The sequence below is a fragment of the Chinchilla lanigera genome, unplaced genomic scaffold (genome assembly GCF_000276665.1).
Source record: "Chinchilla lanigera isolate Chin_1 unplaced genomic scaffold, ChiLan1.0 scaffold00136, whole genome shotgun sequence".
NCBI lineage: Eukaryota > Metazoa > Chordata > Mammalia > Rodentia > Chinchillidae > Chinchilla > Chinchilla lanigera.
Genome location: NW_004955537.1, coordinates 2,818,957 through 2,837,056, shown reverse-complemented (window position 1 = coordinate 2,837,056; position 18,100 = coordinate 2,818,957). Strand labels below are relative to the sequence as shown.

The 18,100-nt window shown below is 41.7% G+C and overlaps 1 protein-coding gene across 4 annotated transcripts in view; it reads right to left on the bottom strand.

The window, feature by feature from the left end:
- The window catches only part of Cfap57 (cilia and flagella associated protein 57), a 61,447-nt gene that overhangs the window by 24,355 nt on the left and 18,992 nt on the right, over window positions 1-18,100 (bottom strand). For all 4 annotated transcript variants that reach the window (XM_005410633.2, XM_005410634.2, XM_005410635.2 and 1 more), the window contains 5 exons: window positions 9,838-10,050; window positions 8,776-8,949; window positions 6,073-6,234; window positions 1,648-1,803; window positions 427-520 (listed from right to left, as the gene is read on the bottom strand). In XM_005410633.2, the coding sequence (XP_005410690.1) occupies window positions 427-520; window positions 1,648-1,803; window positions 6,073-6,234; window positions 8,776-8,949; window positions 9,838-10,050 (799 nt within the window). The remainder of the gene's footprint in view (window positions 1-426; window positions 521-1,647; window positions 1,804-6,072; window positions 6,235-8,775; window positions 8,950-9,837; window positions 10,051-18,100) is intronic.

Genomic DNA, 18,100 nt, shown 5'->3' with positions numbered 1-18,100 from the left:
ACAGGCATCAGTAGCCGTGTTTTTTTTTTTTTTTTGGTTTTTCTCCGGTACCGGGAACCGAACTCACGACCTTGCGCTTGCCAGGCAGGTGCTTTTGCCGCTGAGCTAAATCCCTAGCCCCCAGTAGCCGTGTTTTACAGAAGATAAACTGAGGCTTAATAAGGTGCCCCCATCCACCCAGCAAATGAGTGGAAGGCAGGACCCAAGGCAGGTTTTCCTACTAGCACGCAGCAGGTGTTTAATGAGCGAGTAAATATACAGGGCTAAAAACCACAGCCAGTTCCGGAGGATACACACAGCTATTTCATAGACAACCACAGTCCCTGGGGCTCCTGCCCAGGGGACTCACCGATGTTCACCCCAACTCGCCTCTTTCTAACTCTCACCGGCACCTTCAGCCCACATAGCTTCTGTTTGTGGACTTACCCAGGTCTTGCAGTTCCTGGTTTTGTTTATTTATGAGTTCTTCTATGCGTTCACGGTGACAGATATCCTGCTTCTCTTTATCTGTTTTTAAAACCTACAACACAGTCACATTTCCTTATTTCTGTACATCTGCTGAAGGCACCACCAGGACAAGAGCTAATTCTACAAGTAACACCCTCCTCTGCTCACAAACATTTCTCAGGCCCTTATTTTGCACCAAACATTGTTTTCTAGAGCAACAAACACTCTATTACTTTTTATTTGCACTACATTCTGCTCTGGATGTTCTATGCTTCCCTATTTATCTCCTTGCAACATGGTGAAAACCCAAACTGAATGGGTTTGTCAGTGATAAGTGTTTTGGACGTGTAGAGAGTGGATTTTAGGATATAGTAGGAATTCACCAGAATCCTCTGTTGCCTGCACATTGCCCCTCAGGTATGTTAACGTGCGCTTCTAAGTGTCTCCTCTAACTGGCAGGACAGCTCCTTGCAGGCTGAGGAGGTGCCGTCACAGACCTAACTTTGTGCTTGGCGTATGCAGGGCACCAAATGAATGTTCACTGACTAAATTAATGAAATTATAAATACGTAGATTAACAAAGTTTGTAGCCAGTTTTTCTCAAGTGCTCTGATCCATTGAGATACCATAAAAAACAAACAACTCTTGAACAAAATGTTGGGGGTTTTGGGTGAGGGGCTAGATAGATTTGTGTAGACAAGACTCTGAGGAGTCCTAGACCAAATCTAACTACCTAGAGAGACCATGACAATAATCTTATTTAACTGGCTGACAGCCTAGGAATCAATATTCTGCTAGTTCTTCCCTTTCTGCATGTTTTTGTGCTATCTTTTCATTTTGTTTTTTAAAAGAGTTTGTCCACATGACAAAAGTAATAAATTCTCATTGTAGGAAATTTGGAAATTATAGAAAACTATAAAGAATAAATTTAAATTATCCATAACCCCAATTTCCAGAGATAGTTATGCTGTATTTATTTTACCAAATGAATACCATTCATTGTAGAGAATTTTATATTTTACTTTTTTCTATTTATCACCCTGTTTAAGCATTTCTGACATGATCAACTATGCTTTATAACTGAACATTACCTTATATCTTTTTGTCTGAGCCTAGCTTGGGCAATATTGCTGGCCCTGTCTTGAGCAGAGTGAAAATTTCTTATTACTTGTGGCTATTCGTTCAGCCTCTCAAACAGACCTGGTTTTTCGTTTTCAAGGACTCCATTTCCTGGATAAACTTGTCTGTTAGCTCCTTAATCTTCTCAGAATAGTTCATATCTTTGAGTCGAAGTTGATACTCATTCTCCATTTTCAATTCTTCCACACGAGTCTTCAGCTCCAACATAATCTGAGCCTGTGGGAGGAGGACACAGAATCAAGTGTATTCACAGTGGGATGAATCAGAATTCTGAAACCTGCAGCCTTGACCTGAGCCCTGCAGCTCTTCCTACCTTCAAACTCGAGTCTCAACTAGAACTCATCACTCCCTTCTCCCCCAAAAGACACACAGGCTGAAGAGGAGGAGACAGAGGAATTTCTTCCTCTGTCCTTACAAATACGCATTCAGTGAGCCCTGCTGCGCTGACAGCCTCACACCTTCACACCAGCTTAAACATCATCTGCTCAGCGAGGCCCACTTGGATCCCATTATTGAATCCTGCTACCCTTTTCCCATTCCCAGAACTGCCCATCCTGCTCCCTTCCACCACATTTTATCATTTCCTTAGATTTTGGCACTTTCTAATGTATAACCTATGTATCATTTTGTCTTCACCATTAGCATTTAAGCTCCATGAGCATGGAGATCCTTGCTGGTTTTGTTTACTGATGGACCCCAAGCACCCAGAATTATGTCTAACATAAAATCGGCACTCAGAGGGTGTCACTGAATTGTGATTGCTGTTCCCACAGAATTTACAGTCTACTGATCAGTCAAATAAACATATACTCACAAGTTGTGGTAAGTCCCCAAGAAGGATGGTTCTCGGTACTGTCAACTGCCCCTCCTTATGTGTTTTGTGCCTATGCCAGCCACATTGCTATAACTTTAATGTACACCCTAACTCTTACCCTCTGCCTCTGCACTTGTGTCCTGTATCTTCTTCCTCCATTGTACTCACTGGTGCCAGTTTTTTTTTTTTTTTAAATACTACCATCCCCTCTCTTCATTTCCTTAGTGTTAATGTTGATGACAGAGTGGGTGAGGACACTGTATTTCCTTCTTGCTCACTTAATTATACCCTATGCTTCCCGCTCTCATCTTCGCTGGTCTGTCTCCCCTACTGCTGGTGAGTGACTTGAGGACAAGGAGGACATTCTGTGTGCTGCTGTGTCTGGTCCAGCATAGCAGTGTGGACCTGGCACGAGAAAAGTACTGAGATGCGGGATGAACATAAACTGCATGTGCAAAGTTGGCAAGCTAAGAGAGGGGCTGTCTGGTCAAGGCACTCAAGTCCTCTGGTGCTGGTAAGAGGCAGAGGGAGAGGGGGCTGAGACTTGGGCCAGACCAGCAAGGTCCCTGTAGGCCATGTAGGAAATTTCGATTTTATTCCAGACGGCTTCCAAAGGCCCCCATCTAACCTGATGATGCTGACTTGAGTGTTTAAGAGCCTCTTTGATGGCAGTGCACAGTAGGGACTGTGTTAGAGGTGGCCTGAGGCAAGGTGGCAAGCTGGGGGACAACCACACAGTGCAGGGAAGAGATGGAAAGGCTTGAGCTGTTGTGGAGGAGGGAAGCAGAGAAGAGTGGAAAGAACAGAGATGGTGACTGGATGTGGGGTGGAGGTGAAAGGACTGTGGTTGAAGATTTTTTCCCAGGTAGATTAGCTGGGACCAGAAGGTTGGTCTTGGGCTGTCCTGCTTCATCACTTCATCCCCTGGGTGTAGCACAGGAGTGGGAACATCTGCACGGATAAATGTTCATCGATGAGTAAGCAACCCCAGGGTTTGCCTTGGAGTATGGTGCATTTATAGGTGGGAATGACCCAGTTTTTGGCATGTGATGAATGTAGTATTTGCTCATTGATCATTCTCATTCCATCTCCACATTGTTGCAGAATGATCTCTCCAACATGCAAATCTTGTCAAGATACTCCCTAACTTAAGCCTATTAGTGGGTGCTTATGAACAATTTTGAAGTCTAAAGCATGATCTCTCTCTGATTCTCTCTCCAACATTTCTCTCTGGCACTCCTGTTATTCTCCAGCCATACCTACGGGAAGCATCTTCTCCAGAGCACTCCTCTATCACCCCTCAGCAAACACTCATTCCTCATTATGGAAAGCCCTTCCCTATTTATTCTGGAAGACTGTTCTGGCATCACCTGGCCTAAGTCAAGGTCCTTTCTGTGTTTCCACAGCATTATTCTTTTCTAACCATTACTGTACCTCTTCACTACAATTTGTCAGGCTCTTCTCCCAGGCATAAGCTAAAGCATTTCTGTGTCCCTTATTGCTATAATCCCAGACCTCATATAGTCTCCGGTACATAGCAAGCCCTCTGTTGATGCTAGGTGGATGAATGTTTGTTTGATTTTTTTTTTTGTTTGTTTGTTTTCCAGTACTGGGAATCAAACTCACGACCTTGTGCTTGCCAGGCAGGTGCTGTGCCACTGAGCTAAATCCCCAGCTCCCTAGGTGGATGAATGGATGAATACATGAGTGATAGATGAATGGGTAAATCCTCAAGTCAGAGGTAGTTACTTAGAGGATCACAGAGTATAAAGAAAAAAAGAGAGCTGAGAATCCTAAGGAATGTACCTTGAAGAGACAGGTGGAGAAGGAGCCAGGCAGGGAGCTGGGGATGAGGAATTAGAGAAATTTATAGGGAATAACCAGAATGTGGGTACTTGGATGCTGAGAAAGAAGGGGTGTCAGAAAGGGAGCAGTGTAAACACTCAGAATTTCCTGCTTGGTAGCAGCATCGTCAGGTGGTCAGAGCTCAGCTCAGACCCCTTCAGGCCTTTGGTTCAGCCTGGTGTCTCTGTTTGGCCTCTTCTACCCTCTGTGAAGAAGAATGGAGGAGGAAACAGAGAGGAGACATAGTATCTGTCTGCCACAAGAACGTCAGGCTCTCCTTCTTACTTTCCTCTTCTCTTGCCTTTCTGCAGAAAATTCCAGGGGCTCCAGAAACTCCAGGAAAAGCTAGGGGCCTTGCACCCTGCTTTGTGACTGCTTTTGCATCATGGTTCTGTCTTACTTGTCTCTATCTTCCACTTGACTATGAGCTTTTGATCGCAGGGGCTGCGCCTGTCCTTTCACACCTGCGTCCCCATCACATAACTAAAGAGTAGATGTCGGTAGACTCAGGTAAGACTCTTGATGAGCAGCTGCATGAGTGGCTTTGGGATTTCCTGGAAACTATCTATTCAGTTTTTCCTGTAGGGAGCATATCACAGAGCTATGCACTCAAAATATCTGCAAAAACACTTTTATTCCCCTTATGGTACAGAGGATTGAACCCAGGGCCTTGTATACACTAGGCAAGCACTCTACCACAGAGCTAAATCCCCAACTCTTTTTAAATTTTGAGACAAGGTCTTGCTAAATTGCCCAGGCTGGCCTTGAACTTGAAAACCTCTTGCCCTAGACTCCTGAGTAGCTGGGATTACAGGCATGTGCTGCTACACCTGGCTACAAAACGTATCCCGTGGAATGTTTATAGCATTAATAGGAGGGAATTCCCTTGGTATAGTAAAGAAAAGAGGGACTCTGGATTAGAGTACTGGTCCTACTACTTACCAACAGTGACTTTGGACACAGCACTCAACCTCTTCAAACCTGCTTTTTGAAACATGGAGCAAATACAATATTGTCTTCATAAAGGTGTTGGGAGATTTCAGTGAGAAATTATTATGAGGCAGTCAGTATGATGCCTGCAGGCTTCATAGCAAATGATGGTTATGACTACTCTTATAGTTTTATTACTCAGAGGAGTGGGTAAGGGCTTACAGAAATGTTTTCTAAATATATTATTATTACTTTTCTTTGGTAGTGGTATAGGGATTGAACCCACGGTCTTTGCACTGAGCTACACCTTTAGTGCTTTCACAGTTTTCTATTTTGAGACTGGGTCTTGCTGAGACACTAAGTTGTCTAGGCTTGGCTCTAACACGTAATCTCCCATCCTCCCAGAGTTCTGGGACTACAGGCATAGCCCAGCATGCCTGGCTTTTTTAAAGATGGTTCCATGCACTACAATTATTACAGTTCACAGGTGCAAACGGGGTATTGGTCTGTGAGTATGATCTTATAAATACTTATCAATTGCTTTCCATGTGCCTAGATGTGCCAGAAACTACTAGCCAAACAAAGGAATTGAATGCCAAGGTGTCCTGCTCTCAAACAGTAGCCCGAGGAAAGCGGGATCACAGGATCAAAGTAGAACACGCTGTGAGTCAGGACGATCACGTGGCAGAAAGGCAGGCGCTGTGAGCGTGGAAAGAGAATCAAGCAGAAACAAGGACAGCCTGGTAGGATGGACGCAGGTGCGCAGGGAGCTTGCGGCCTGTCCATGGCACAGGGTGCAGTCAGGCTTGCAGAGGACCGTGAATGCCGCTCTGAGGAGTCTGAATGCACTTTAATAAGGGATTTTCACGTCCCTCTTCATTCGAGCTGATTCTTACCTTCTCTTCCATGTCTGTTTTAGTCACAAGCACCTCTTCAGCAAAGCCCACCTCCCTCTCTCGCTTGATTCCTCGGCCATCCTTATCAAAGACCTTCCAAGTGAACAGGCAGCCATCCTCAGCAGCAGTCAGCAGGTACTGGTCATCAAAGGTGAGCAACATCTACAAAGAAAAAGATCACGGAGAGGAAGTTTTCTGAAGCTAGAGATGCCTGGGGCTGAGCCAGCTGCCTGCAAGGCCTCAGTCCACAAAACCCCAGCACAGACTCACAGCAGGGTAGACTTGGTCCTTGGTCCTGGGCAAGAACGAGAGAGGAGCCCTAACAGGAGGCTTTCTGTGAATGAGTAAGAGAAGCAAGGCTTTTTGCTATATTCTCTGTTGCGCTGGAATCTTCAGACTAAATTATCACGCAGACTCAACTTGGACAGGTCTGGGGAGCATTACGCTGAGTAAGAAAAGCTACCCTCAGAAGGTTTATGAGTCACTGTATAATTATACAAAATTATCAAAGTGACAAAATCATTAAAATAGAGAACAAATAAATGGTTGCCAAAGATTAGGTTGCTGGGGAGGGCAGCTTTAAGTACAGGAGGACAGCAGGAAGCAGGTCTTGGTGGTGACGGAGCAATTTCGTATCTTGATGGTGGTGATTGTTCCACAAAGTATGCACGTGACAATGTGACACAAGTTTACACACATGCCAATCTCAGTTGTTTGGTCTGATATTGTACTAGAATGATGTCAAATAGAATTACTGGGGGAAACTGAGTGAAGAGTAAACAGGATCTCTGTGCTGTCTTTAAAATGTCTTGTGACTATAATTACTTCACAATAAAAAGTCAGGACAAAAGAATTAACTATGAAAAATGTCTTCTCCCAATCAGCAATATGTGTCAAGGACTTTATTTTTAAAGCCCTAGAAATCTCTGGGAGTCTCTGTCTAGCAACAGCATCTCTGCCTAGGAGGTTAGCCTGAGGAAATAATATGAGGTGCATATATAAATGTGCAAGTAGTATATTCATTATAGTCTATAAGACAATTGAAATGTGGGAGTAAGATATTCATTATAGTCTGTAAGACAATTGAAATGTGGGAGTAAGATATTCATTATAGTCTATAAGAAAACTGAAATGACCATTTGAAAGAGACAAGTCAACAAGTTATGATTCACATTACAATAGGATATTTATGTAGCTACTAGTATGCTTTTGAGGAATATTTAGCTGTGTGGAAAAAACTTATAATAATGTTAAGTTTTTAAAAAAAGGTCACAAAAGAGTGGCCATATGCTATGATTTAATGTTATTTATCGCACACACACAATGTACATAAGGGAAGATAGAAATGTATCAAAACATTTGATGATGCTACTATGCAGATCTTTACCCCTAGTGAGACCTTTCCTCTATAATAACAATTATCTTAGTCACAAAACTTAATAGATCTGAAGGGAAGGAGGAGACTATATAATGTAGCAATTTACTTTGGACCCAAGGCCCAGACACAGCACACAAATATTTTATTTTATAATAAAAAATCCTTTAAAAATAAAGATAGTGCCTACAGGTAAGACAGTAGAGAATCCGAGACATATTAAAACCCCCAGGTCTTCATGTCATTCATCTGAAATAAGCCAGCAGAGAGGGGAGAGGAGACATATACTTTCCCAGTGCCTGTTTTACATGGGTTCTTTGTAAGCATAGACACTATTTTTTTTTTTTTTTTTTTTGGCCTGTGAGTAACCTTTAATTTACCATTGGCTCTGATTTCTTGTCAACCATGTTTCATTCTACAGAATTCTTTTTTTATTTTGGCAAAATACACATAATACTTATTATCATTTTAATATTTTACACGTATATAGTTCAGCATTACTAAACACATTAATGTCCAAACGTGACCACCACATAACTCAGTAACTCTTGTAAAACCAGAACTCTATGGCCAGTAAAAAATAATTACCCATTTTTTTCTTCTTTCATTCACAGTAAGCATTCTACTTTCTACAGCTTTGACTACATTATAAAAGTGGAATCATGCTCTATTTGTCATTTTGTGAGTGGCTTGTTTCAGTTAGCACAGCGTCCTTAAGGTTCATCGTGTATCAAACTGCAGAAAAACATTTTTCCTCAAAACTTAAAAGTCAGCTTAAAGGCTGAACACTATTCCATTGCCTGGACACACCACAATTTTGCTGATTCATTCACTGGTTGCTTTCACATTTATCTGACTATAGATACTACTTCATGAGAAGAAGGCATGGAAGGACAATTTACAAATGTATGCTCATCTTCCTGGCTCTGGAGGTAATCTGTATCTTCAGGCAGTTTTAGCTGCTAATCTCCTGGGCTATGATTCCTTTTAGTCCAGGACAATTTTCTGGAGAAAGGAGCAGCTGAGGGTTATTAAAAGTCAACCCTCCCGCACTGGGAGATGTGCTGGCCTGGGTGAAGCACTGCAGCATCTATCAAATGGCCCACTATTGTGTATATTATGGTGAACGACCTTGCACTAATCTTTAGCTGTGTCTCTGGTTATTTCCTAGGATAAGTTCCTAGAGTAATTTGAACAAGTAGTCAATGGAAGCTTACTGGTGGTTGACAGATGAATAAATAAAGAATGAGAAATGACACCAGGAGGTTAAGGGATGAGGACCGTTAAATCTGGGACAGGGCCCCTGGTGGAGGGGAGGTCCATCTCACCTTGGTGATAGGACCAGCATGAGCCTGGTACTCATTGAATTCTTTCTGCAAAGGCACAGGGTACTTCATGGCACGAACGGTTCCCACCGAGGTGCCCACAAACATCATGCGCCCGGAATGGGAGATGACAATAGCTGTGTAGGTGACATCAAATGCTGACATCTCTCGCAGGATCTGGAACACAGACAGCTCTGTTCAGCTAGGATGGTGAGCTATATTTCCACCGTCCTGAGGTCATTCTCTTCCTCTCCTTGAATAGCACCTTTAGAGGTCTGCACTATTTGTTTTTCTTTTCCTTATAGCATTTGACACACTGCGCAGCACAAAAAAGGCAAAAACTAGGGATGTCAAGAGGAGTGAAATTCTTACCTTAGAGGAGATTTATTCTGGTGCCATAAAGGCTGCCACCACATTAGGACCAGGTGACCTGGGGGTCTGGAGGAGAGCCACCATGCGTTAAGCTGTGTCCAAGCCGGGGAAACCTGCTTCAGTCAATTTGCTGCTGTGATAGCCAAACACTTCTCCAGGCATTGGCCCCATGAGGGCTGAGGAAAAGCCAAATCAGCTGTCACTGGGCTTCTGGAGGGTACAAGCCACATTTGCATGAAGTGTCCTTGCTGAGCTCTCCTCTCTGCCCTTAACTATGTGGAGCCAAATGTGCTAATTCTAACATTTCAGAGACAGGGATTTCAGAAGAATAGAGTTGGCAAGCCCAGGCAACAGCAGCGGATGGTAGTTGTGCTTTCCCCTGAGCTGCGTGTGGACTGTGGGCAAGAGTGCATGAGGGACAATGCTGACTCCCATGCCTGGAGGGCAGAAGAGAAATTATAGACGGCAAGCAAAATGCAAGTGGAAAGAGGCTGTACAATTTAAGCCAGTTTGGAAAGGTGCTAGGCAGGAAATCCAGGAAGTAACAATAACTTAGCTGACCCAACAGAAAGAGTAGCTAGGTGCCATGCATGAAGAAGAACCCTCTTTCTGGGGCACACTGTCTGCTGTAGGCACAGGAGGCTTCTGCAGATCTGTGCAGCAGCCAAAGGGGGGCGGTTGGGGCAGACTCACCGAAGAATCTGCAATCTCCTTGAGGGTCTGGTCTGATCCAACAGCAAAGATCATTTTGCCATCAGGGGAGATGGTAACACAGTTGTAGCTGCAGGACTTTAGCACGCACTCTGTCTCTCTCTTTCCCGAGGACAGATTCCATTCATACACAGCACCATCTGTGCCACCAGAAATCAGCTTGCTGTCATCGGCATTCCACACAACTGAACGGATCTGCAGAGGGTAACGTCAGCCAGGTGAGTGGCGTGCGTGTGCGCATGCTCACCCCGATACAGGATGGGGATGAACTCCTCAGGTGCTCTACTAGATGAGGTCAGAACGTTTTGTCCTGCTAGAGGGCTTCCCTTCTATAATTACAAAACATAGTTTCTTGGAAATGTCAAAGTTTTGTTTTTAAGAGGCTTGCAACACACTGAGGACAAACATTCCTATTTCTTTTGCACTTCATGAATGCAAAGACTGAGTCATAATGGCTTCTTAATGTTATTACCAATCATATATTGCTATGTTTTAAAAACTTTAATTTTTAAACAATTATATTACTCACAGGCAGTTGCAAAAATAGCAGAGTGGACTTCCATAGTGTCAGAGTAAGGATATCAGCCGATCTCCCCAGTGAAATAAATTAACTGGGAAAAATGACCAAAACAACTATTTAAAGTCTCTGGAAGTTGTCTTAGGATATATGGCAAATGAAGAAACATTCATTCAAGAAAATCTGCTCTGTATAATTCAGTAAGAATAGTCTGTGGTAATTGAGCCATGACTTGCTCCATTACCCACTCCAGCTCCAGAAATGGCACTGCTGGCAAGAGTGGTCAAGACCATGGGACTCCTGCTCCTTGTAGCTCCTGGTCTTCGGCTATGGTTCCACCTGGGGTCGGGCACATTGGCCACTAATGCTTCTTATCCCTAGCTCCATGTCGCAGGGGCTGTAGTCCAGTTAGGCACAGCCAAGAAGACCTGGGCTCCCTCCCACCAACTAGTCTTCAATGTGAACAGAAGTTCTATAAGTGCAGTAGGTGAAGAATCATGGTGCCCAACTGCTCCTGCCCCAGTTTGCCAAAGGGTGGAGGTTCTTTGCTATGAGAAACAAGCTGAAAAGACCAATGACTTCCATTTATCCTACTCTCACCCCACAATTCCACTCACAGAGTGTGTGTGGGGTCACTCCTGGAAGGCAGGTCCTTGTTCCCAGCTGTGGTACAGTGGAGCACGGGTTCTACCCAGGGGAAATTCGGGCCCTGAGACAAAGAGCTCCATAGCTCTGTGTCTCGGTTACTTTTCTCTCATTGCTGAGACAAAATACCTGATGCCCAAAATAAAGGAAGGAAAGGTTTATTTAGTTCACAGTTTGTGGAGGTTTCAGTCCATACTTGGCTGGCTCCAAGGCAGAGTGGCAGATGGTACAGGGCAACAGTTCATGGCGGCGAAAAACAGCAAAAGCAGCAAGCTCATGGGGGTGGGGAGCAAGCCTGTTCTTACACAGGCTCAGGATGCAGAACTGCTGAGTCACTTAGCCAAGCCTCTGGACTCCTCGAGTTGACACAGTGTATCACCCATAACACTGTGCTTGTGGGGACTGCATTTAGAACAGAACATGGAAGTCTGTGCTTGTGGGCACATGTAAAATCTTAGTAGAGAGTGCCTAAGAAGAGGCTAGGAACCATGATACGAGTGAAGTGACAGAGCAACAGAATTTTAATGGAAAGACCAACGGAAGAGTCAAGAAGAGTTCTTTTGGGGATCACAGACAACTCTAGGGGCCAGAAGTGTGCCTGTGTCTAGCTGTACTCCCTCAGGACAATCACAGCAGGGGACAGGAAAACACGAAAGCACCTCCTGAAGTACTTGAAGGCAAGTTTACTCAGGTGGAACTCTCATTAGCACAGGGTGGACCAAGTGGTACTGAACAATCAGCTCTTTTGGCTCAAGGACATGTCCTAGGAAGCCAGGTTTAAAAATAAAGTCACTTACCCTTGACAGCCTGGAAGACTGTGTACCTGACCAAGGCCACACCTTTTCAAGTACAGAATGGGAAGGTCCAAACTACCAATCTCTGCTGAAAAAGCAGCAACCATACATTCACTGAACTGTGATAGCAGCTTCCAAACCACACACGAATCCAGTAGTAAAAGGTAAAAATCTAATTGGTTAAAAGGCTTAGGCACAATCTGTGATTAATAGGCAGTTTATGCCACACAGAGGCAAATCCTAGGTATCCAGGGGAAATAGAAAGCCAAGAAAGAAGCCAAGAAAAACGATCTAGGCATATATATTAGAGGCTTCACATTACTATATAATAGGGGAAAAGGTGTCACAGGATTGGTTCTGCCAAGTTATTAAACGAACAACCAACCAATCAACCAACCAACTAACCAATCATCCAATTACCACTATCAATAATAACAATGATTCCCTGAGAGGATAAGTGTTTAGTATTGCTACAATACATTGTCTAAAAGATTTCACCAATTAAAAACTTATGAAATTTGCAACAAACTTGTTGGAGACCACTACAAAGTGGCTCTGAGCAGGATTTAATACTAACCAATTGGCTTTCTGTGTTTACTTGTGAGTTGTCCAAAGCTTAGGCACCTTGTCTGGGGATGGGCAGGGGACTCATAGTAGCACACCTCTGTGCCTCACTGGTCACTGCTGAGGCCTGTATTGGCCTGTGAGGCTGTGATGCCTCAAAGAACAAGATAAGGCCACAGCTGAGGACATCTGGCTCCAACCCCCATTTAACTACAAGGAGACTGCAGGCTCCACACTCCTACAATAAATACCAACCTAAAGATAAGGTAGTTCTCCTGATTGACATAATGTACTACTTGGGAAAGTCTCTCCCAAGGTCCTGCTAGACTCTTGTGTTTTCTTGAGTATCCTAATCCTTTGTTTGAAAACCTAAGAAATACAGGCTTCCCAGAGAAGGCTTGGTCTAAACCCAGAGAATATCAAATGCTGTAAGAGAGTTAGACCCTCCTGGAGCCCTGAAATCATTCCAATTGTCTCATTTTATTTAAGCTTTTGCTGTCCACTCGTTTGGGCCTGATCAGCCTGCAATAACTAAAGGTTATTAACTAGATAACACAACCCCAACAGATTGCATGACCAAAAAGGAAAGCAAAGGGGAAAAGGAAGAGAGGCAAAAGAAACTGCTTGGAGGGGCCCCGATGGTGGAGTTAGTACAGACTTCAAAGCAGCTAATATAAATGTGTTCAGTGAACTAATGGAAACCATGTTCAAACAATCAAAGGAAGGTACAATGACAAATCTTATCAGATAAAGGACATCAGTAGGAGATAGCATTTACTCAAAAATCAAATGGAAATTCTGGAGTTGAAAAGTACAATAACCAAGATAAAATACACCAGTGGGGGCTCGACAGTAGATTTGAGCTGATGAATTGAAGACAGATTAACAGAGATTATATAGTCCGAAGAACAAAAGAATTAAGAAAAATGAATAGCTTTAGACTAATGTGGGGAACCATAAAGTCCACCAACATATACGTAATGGGAGTACCAGGGAGAAGAGAGGAGACAGAAAAATATATAAATGCACGTTTAAAGCTGAAAACACCAAAATCTGTTGAAAAATGTTAACCTACACATCCAAGGAGTATGGTAAACTCAAACGAGGACAAAATGCAAAGAAATCGACATCCAGACACATCACTGTGAAAATATTGAAAGCCAAAGATGAAACCTTAGCAGTTGCAAGAGGAAAACAATTCATCACACACAGGTGAACCCCAATAAGATTAACAACTGACTTCTCATCAGAAACAAAGAGGCCAGCAGGCAGTGGGTGGCATATTCAAAGTATTGAAAGTAAAAGAAAGAAATCTTATATCTAGCAAAACTATATTTCTATATTTTAGACACAAAGGACAAATAAAGATATCCCAAAGTAAAAAGAAAAAGAACTGATAAACTGCTAGTAGACTTGTGTTATGGTTTGTGCCTAGATGTCCCCTTAAAGCCTCAAGCAGTCATGGGGGCAGGCTTGTCAGAGGCGGCTGAATCTAGAGTTTGTGACTGATTCATGATCTAATGCTGGGATTAAGGGTGTGAGTGCTGCCTCCACCCTAGGGCATGGAGTTTGCAAACGATATAAGGGACAGAAAGAGGTTTGCTCTCCCCTCTCCGTCTCCCTTGTTGCTTTGCTACAGTCTGCCCGCCATGAACTGTTTGCCTCTGTGATGGCCCTCTGCCAAGCCAGCCTGCCCTGGAGCCAGCCAGTTATGGACTGAGACCTCTACAAACTATGACCCAAATAAACCTTTCCTCTTTTAACTTTGGGTGTCAGGTATTTTGTCTCAGCAACAAGAAAAGTAAATAGGGCAACCTACCTTTCAAGAAACAGTAAAGGAGGTTCTTTTGGTTGAAAGTAGGTGATCTAAGACAGCAATGTGAGCTCATACAAAACAAGTAATTTTGTAGGTAATCAAGGTATAGTAAATCATATATTACATTTTTTAATTCTTTAAACTTAGAAAGCAACTGCAATAAGAAAATTCATATAAAACAACCTTACAAAGTAACACTTGGTCTCAGTTTTTTTCTGTTGGCTTCCTTAAATGACACAATGAGGTCATGTGGGCTAATTAAAACAATATATTGGTGGGCTTATAACATAAAAAAGATGCAATATGCATAGCAAAGATAGCACAACAAAGGGTAGAGCTGAATGAACTCAGTGAGAGTAAAGTTTCTATATTTTATGGAAATAAGTCAGATAATATTTGGATGTTAAATTATTTAAGTTGATTTTTTTCCAATTAGCCTGTTAATATAGCAGACTGCACTGACTAATTTTCAAGTGTTGAATCAGAATTTTATTCCTAGAACAGACCTCATTTGGTCATGATATATAACTCTTTTATTTTTATTTATTTACTTTAAAATATAGAATGCTTCACGAATTTGCGTGTCATCTTTGTGCAGGGGCCATGCTAATCTTCTCCATATCATTCCAATTTTAATATATGTGCTGCTGAAGAGAGTACTATAACTCTTTTTTTGTATAAAAATTGCTAGATTCAACATGCTAATACAGTGTTAAAGACTTTTGATCCTATATTCATGAAGGGTATTGACTTGTAAGTTTTTTTCAATATACTCTCTTTGTCAGGTTTTGGTATCACAGTAGTATTGATTTCATTAAATGTGTTGGGATATGTTATCTCTTTTATTTTCTGGAAGACATTGTGCATAATTGGTTTTAATTCTCTTTAAATGTGTATGTATACCATCTATATCTGTTATCTATTTATCTCTATGTATTAAAAATCATGAGTTCACACTGATACCTACAATTTCAATTCAATCACAAGATTCATTCTGACTCTTCCCCATTGCCATACCTGTAACTTCCTTCTCCAGTAGTAAGAGGCCAGGTTCCTATTATTTTCACTGTATTTGCTTTTCTCACTTTCCCTGTAAGTAAGGAATCTTGTGACCCACTGGCCACCTGTAGGGTATCTCCATGACTCCTGCTCTGTCTGCCATATCTTTAGACACCTTCTCAACCACACCTCCACCTTTTAAACAATATTTTATAATTGCTTATTACTATTACATAAGAATATAATTTAATAATATAGTGACTTTACTTCCAACAGTATTTCTAGATTCACCAATTTTAATAGTTTGTCTGAACATTCTTTGAATTTTCTACATAACCACGTGATGTTAGTGACAGTTTTATTTCTTATCTTTCAACATTTATGCTTCTCATTTCGTTTTGTTGCCTTATTGCACTAGGCAGGACTCAGGAAAAGGCTAACCAAAGGCAGTATATTTGTTCTCTATCTCTGAGAGAATGCTTTCATAATTTCATGATTGAGAATACTGTTTGTGGTGGGTTTTCTATAAATATCTCATATAGGATTTAGGAAGTTTCCCATTGTTTCTAAATGGCTAAGTGCTTTAAAAATCATGAATGGATATTAATTTTATCAATTTTAGTGTACCAACCTTTACAGAGGTGAGTTCATGATTTTTCTTTCTTACGTTAATGTGGTATAACACATTACTTGATTTAAAAATCTAAAACAACTTTGCATTTCTGGATAAACTCAACTTGGTTATGATGTATTATTCTTTTTATATATTTCTGGGTTAGTTTTGTAATATTTTATTTAAGACTTTTTTAGCTATATTAATGAAAAAAGCTGGCTTATTTTTTTTGTGTCTCTGATAGGTTTTCCTATCACAACTTTCCTTAGGTCATGGTCCAGCACTTGGGATGCAGACTCCTTCAACATTCCAGAAGAGGTGTTTTTCAAGGTTGGCATTATTTTATTTCTTTAAATGTGGATACAGCTCTCCAGTGATATGATCTGGGCCTTGAGTTTACTTTATAGGATGACTTTTAACTGCAGATTCCATTTTATAGGAATGTTTCACATTCACCTATATATTCAAATTTATTTGTGTGAAGTTGTTCATAATAGCCTCATGATAACTCAGATTTATAAAGGTGTCACCTGTAATGGCACCCTCTTTTTATTGCTCATGTTGGGTGTGTGTATCTTCTCCTTTTTTCTTGATCAGTCATGCTAAGGGTTTACCTATTTTGTGTTTTCAAAAAACAAGCTTTGGCTTTGATGGTCTTTTTTGTATGTTTGTTTTCTATTTTATTAACTTCTGTTCTTGTCTATTGTTTCTTGCCTTTTATTTTCTTTGCTCTTCTTTTTCTAATTTCTTGAAATAGACACTTATATCATTGATTTTCATTTGTAACATATACATGTATGGTTATAAATTTCTCTATGTATGGCTTTAATTGCATCCTATTTTTAAACAATGTTACACATGTAGTTCCAATGTATATCCCAGATTAGAGACCATGGTTTTAAATTCTTATAAAGTGATGGCAGATGTAAATAGCTGCTTTCCTGGACTGGGGGGGTGGGGCCTCCTCAAAGGGTGTGCATGGTCCTAGAGAGAGCATCAGAATTACTTTCTGTGCTTTTATCTGCATCTCCACTGTCACCTGAAGATTAGTTTGCTGTTAAAGCTAAGAGAGGCCAGCAGCTGTCAATAATAAAGCTTGTGTTTGCACGGCACCTTTAATCCCTCCACCTTTGGAAGTTTTTTTTTTCTTTCTGATAACCTGTTAATTGTTAATCAATGGTCAGTTTTTAGTCTTTATGAGTACACGATATTTTCCAATATCTAGTACTAGTGGCAACTTTATCCTTTCAAAGGTTGTCTGCTTACCTTCTTTGACACAATTCTCCCATTCCAGGTTCTCCTTGTATTTTCATTTTCAGGGTTCCTCTTCTTCTATCCATCACCTAAATGTTGGTCAACTCTCCTCCCCAAGATTCTCCTCAGATTCCACACAGGCCCTTGGTAACGTGATCTGTCCTCCACTTTCACTGTATCTAATCCCCTGAATCTTGACTTTCAGCCTTGATTTCTTTCCTGGTCTCCACACACATACAGCACACTTCCTGGGCACGTCAAGCTGACATATCCAAAAGGAATGGAATGTCTTTTGTCGATTTTATGCCCACCATTAAAGTCATGGTTTAGTTCCAAACTCACCTTTTACCCTCACGTCTTAGCTGTTACCCATCACTCTAGCTTCCCTCTTCTCTACTCCAGCTTCAACGCTGTTTAAAGAATTACCTTTCCAGCCCCAGGACTTCCTTTCTTAATCTTTCAATTGCTTCTTTTCACTTATCTTCTAATATCCAACCTGCTTGCATGGTACACACTGCCTTCTACAAAACATCCTCACTCCCCAGATCCCTCTTTTGTCACTCCTCAAATGTGCCCAATGTTCTAGCTACAGAAAACATAAAGCACCGTTCTATTCCATACCTCCATTCCACCCCCTTTCACCTTCTGCCTAGAATGCCCTCCAGTTTCAACGGCCTCTTTTCTTCAGATCCGTCTGCTGACTTTTCAGCCTCTTGAACTTTGTCTTCTTCCTCTTCACGTCTTACATTAATCTACTCCAGGACCTACTGAGTTCACTTTCTAAATATCTTTTGAATTCACCCACTTTTTCCTAACTGTTGCTACTACCACCGTGGTCCAAAATACTATAATTTAGCAGGCAGACTTTCATAAGAGCCTCCTTATCATTTCCGTTCTTGTCTCCTTCAACATATTCTTTATTCTGCAGCCAAGGCAATCTTTTAAAATTCAGATCTAGTCATCATATCATCCCCTGCCCTGAAAGTCCTCAATGATTTTAAGGAGGATAAAATAGAAAATGCTTATAAACCTTGCAAGGTCCC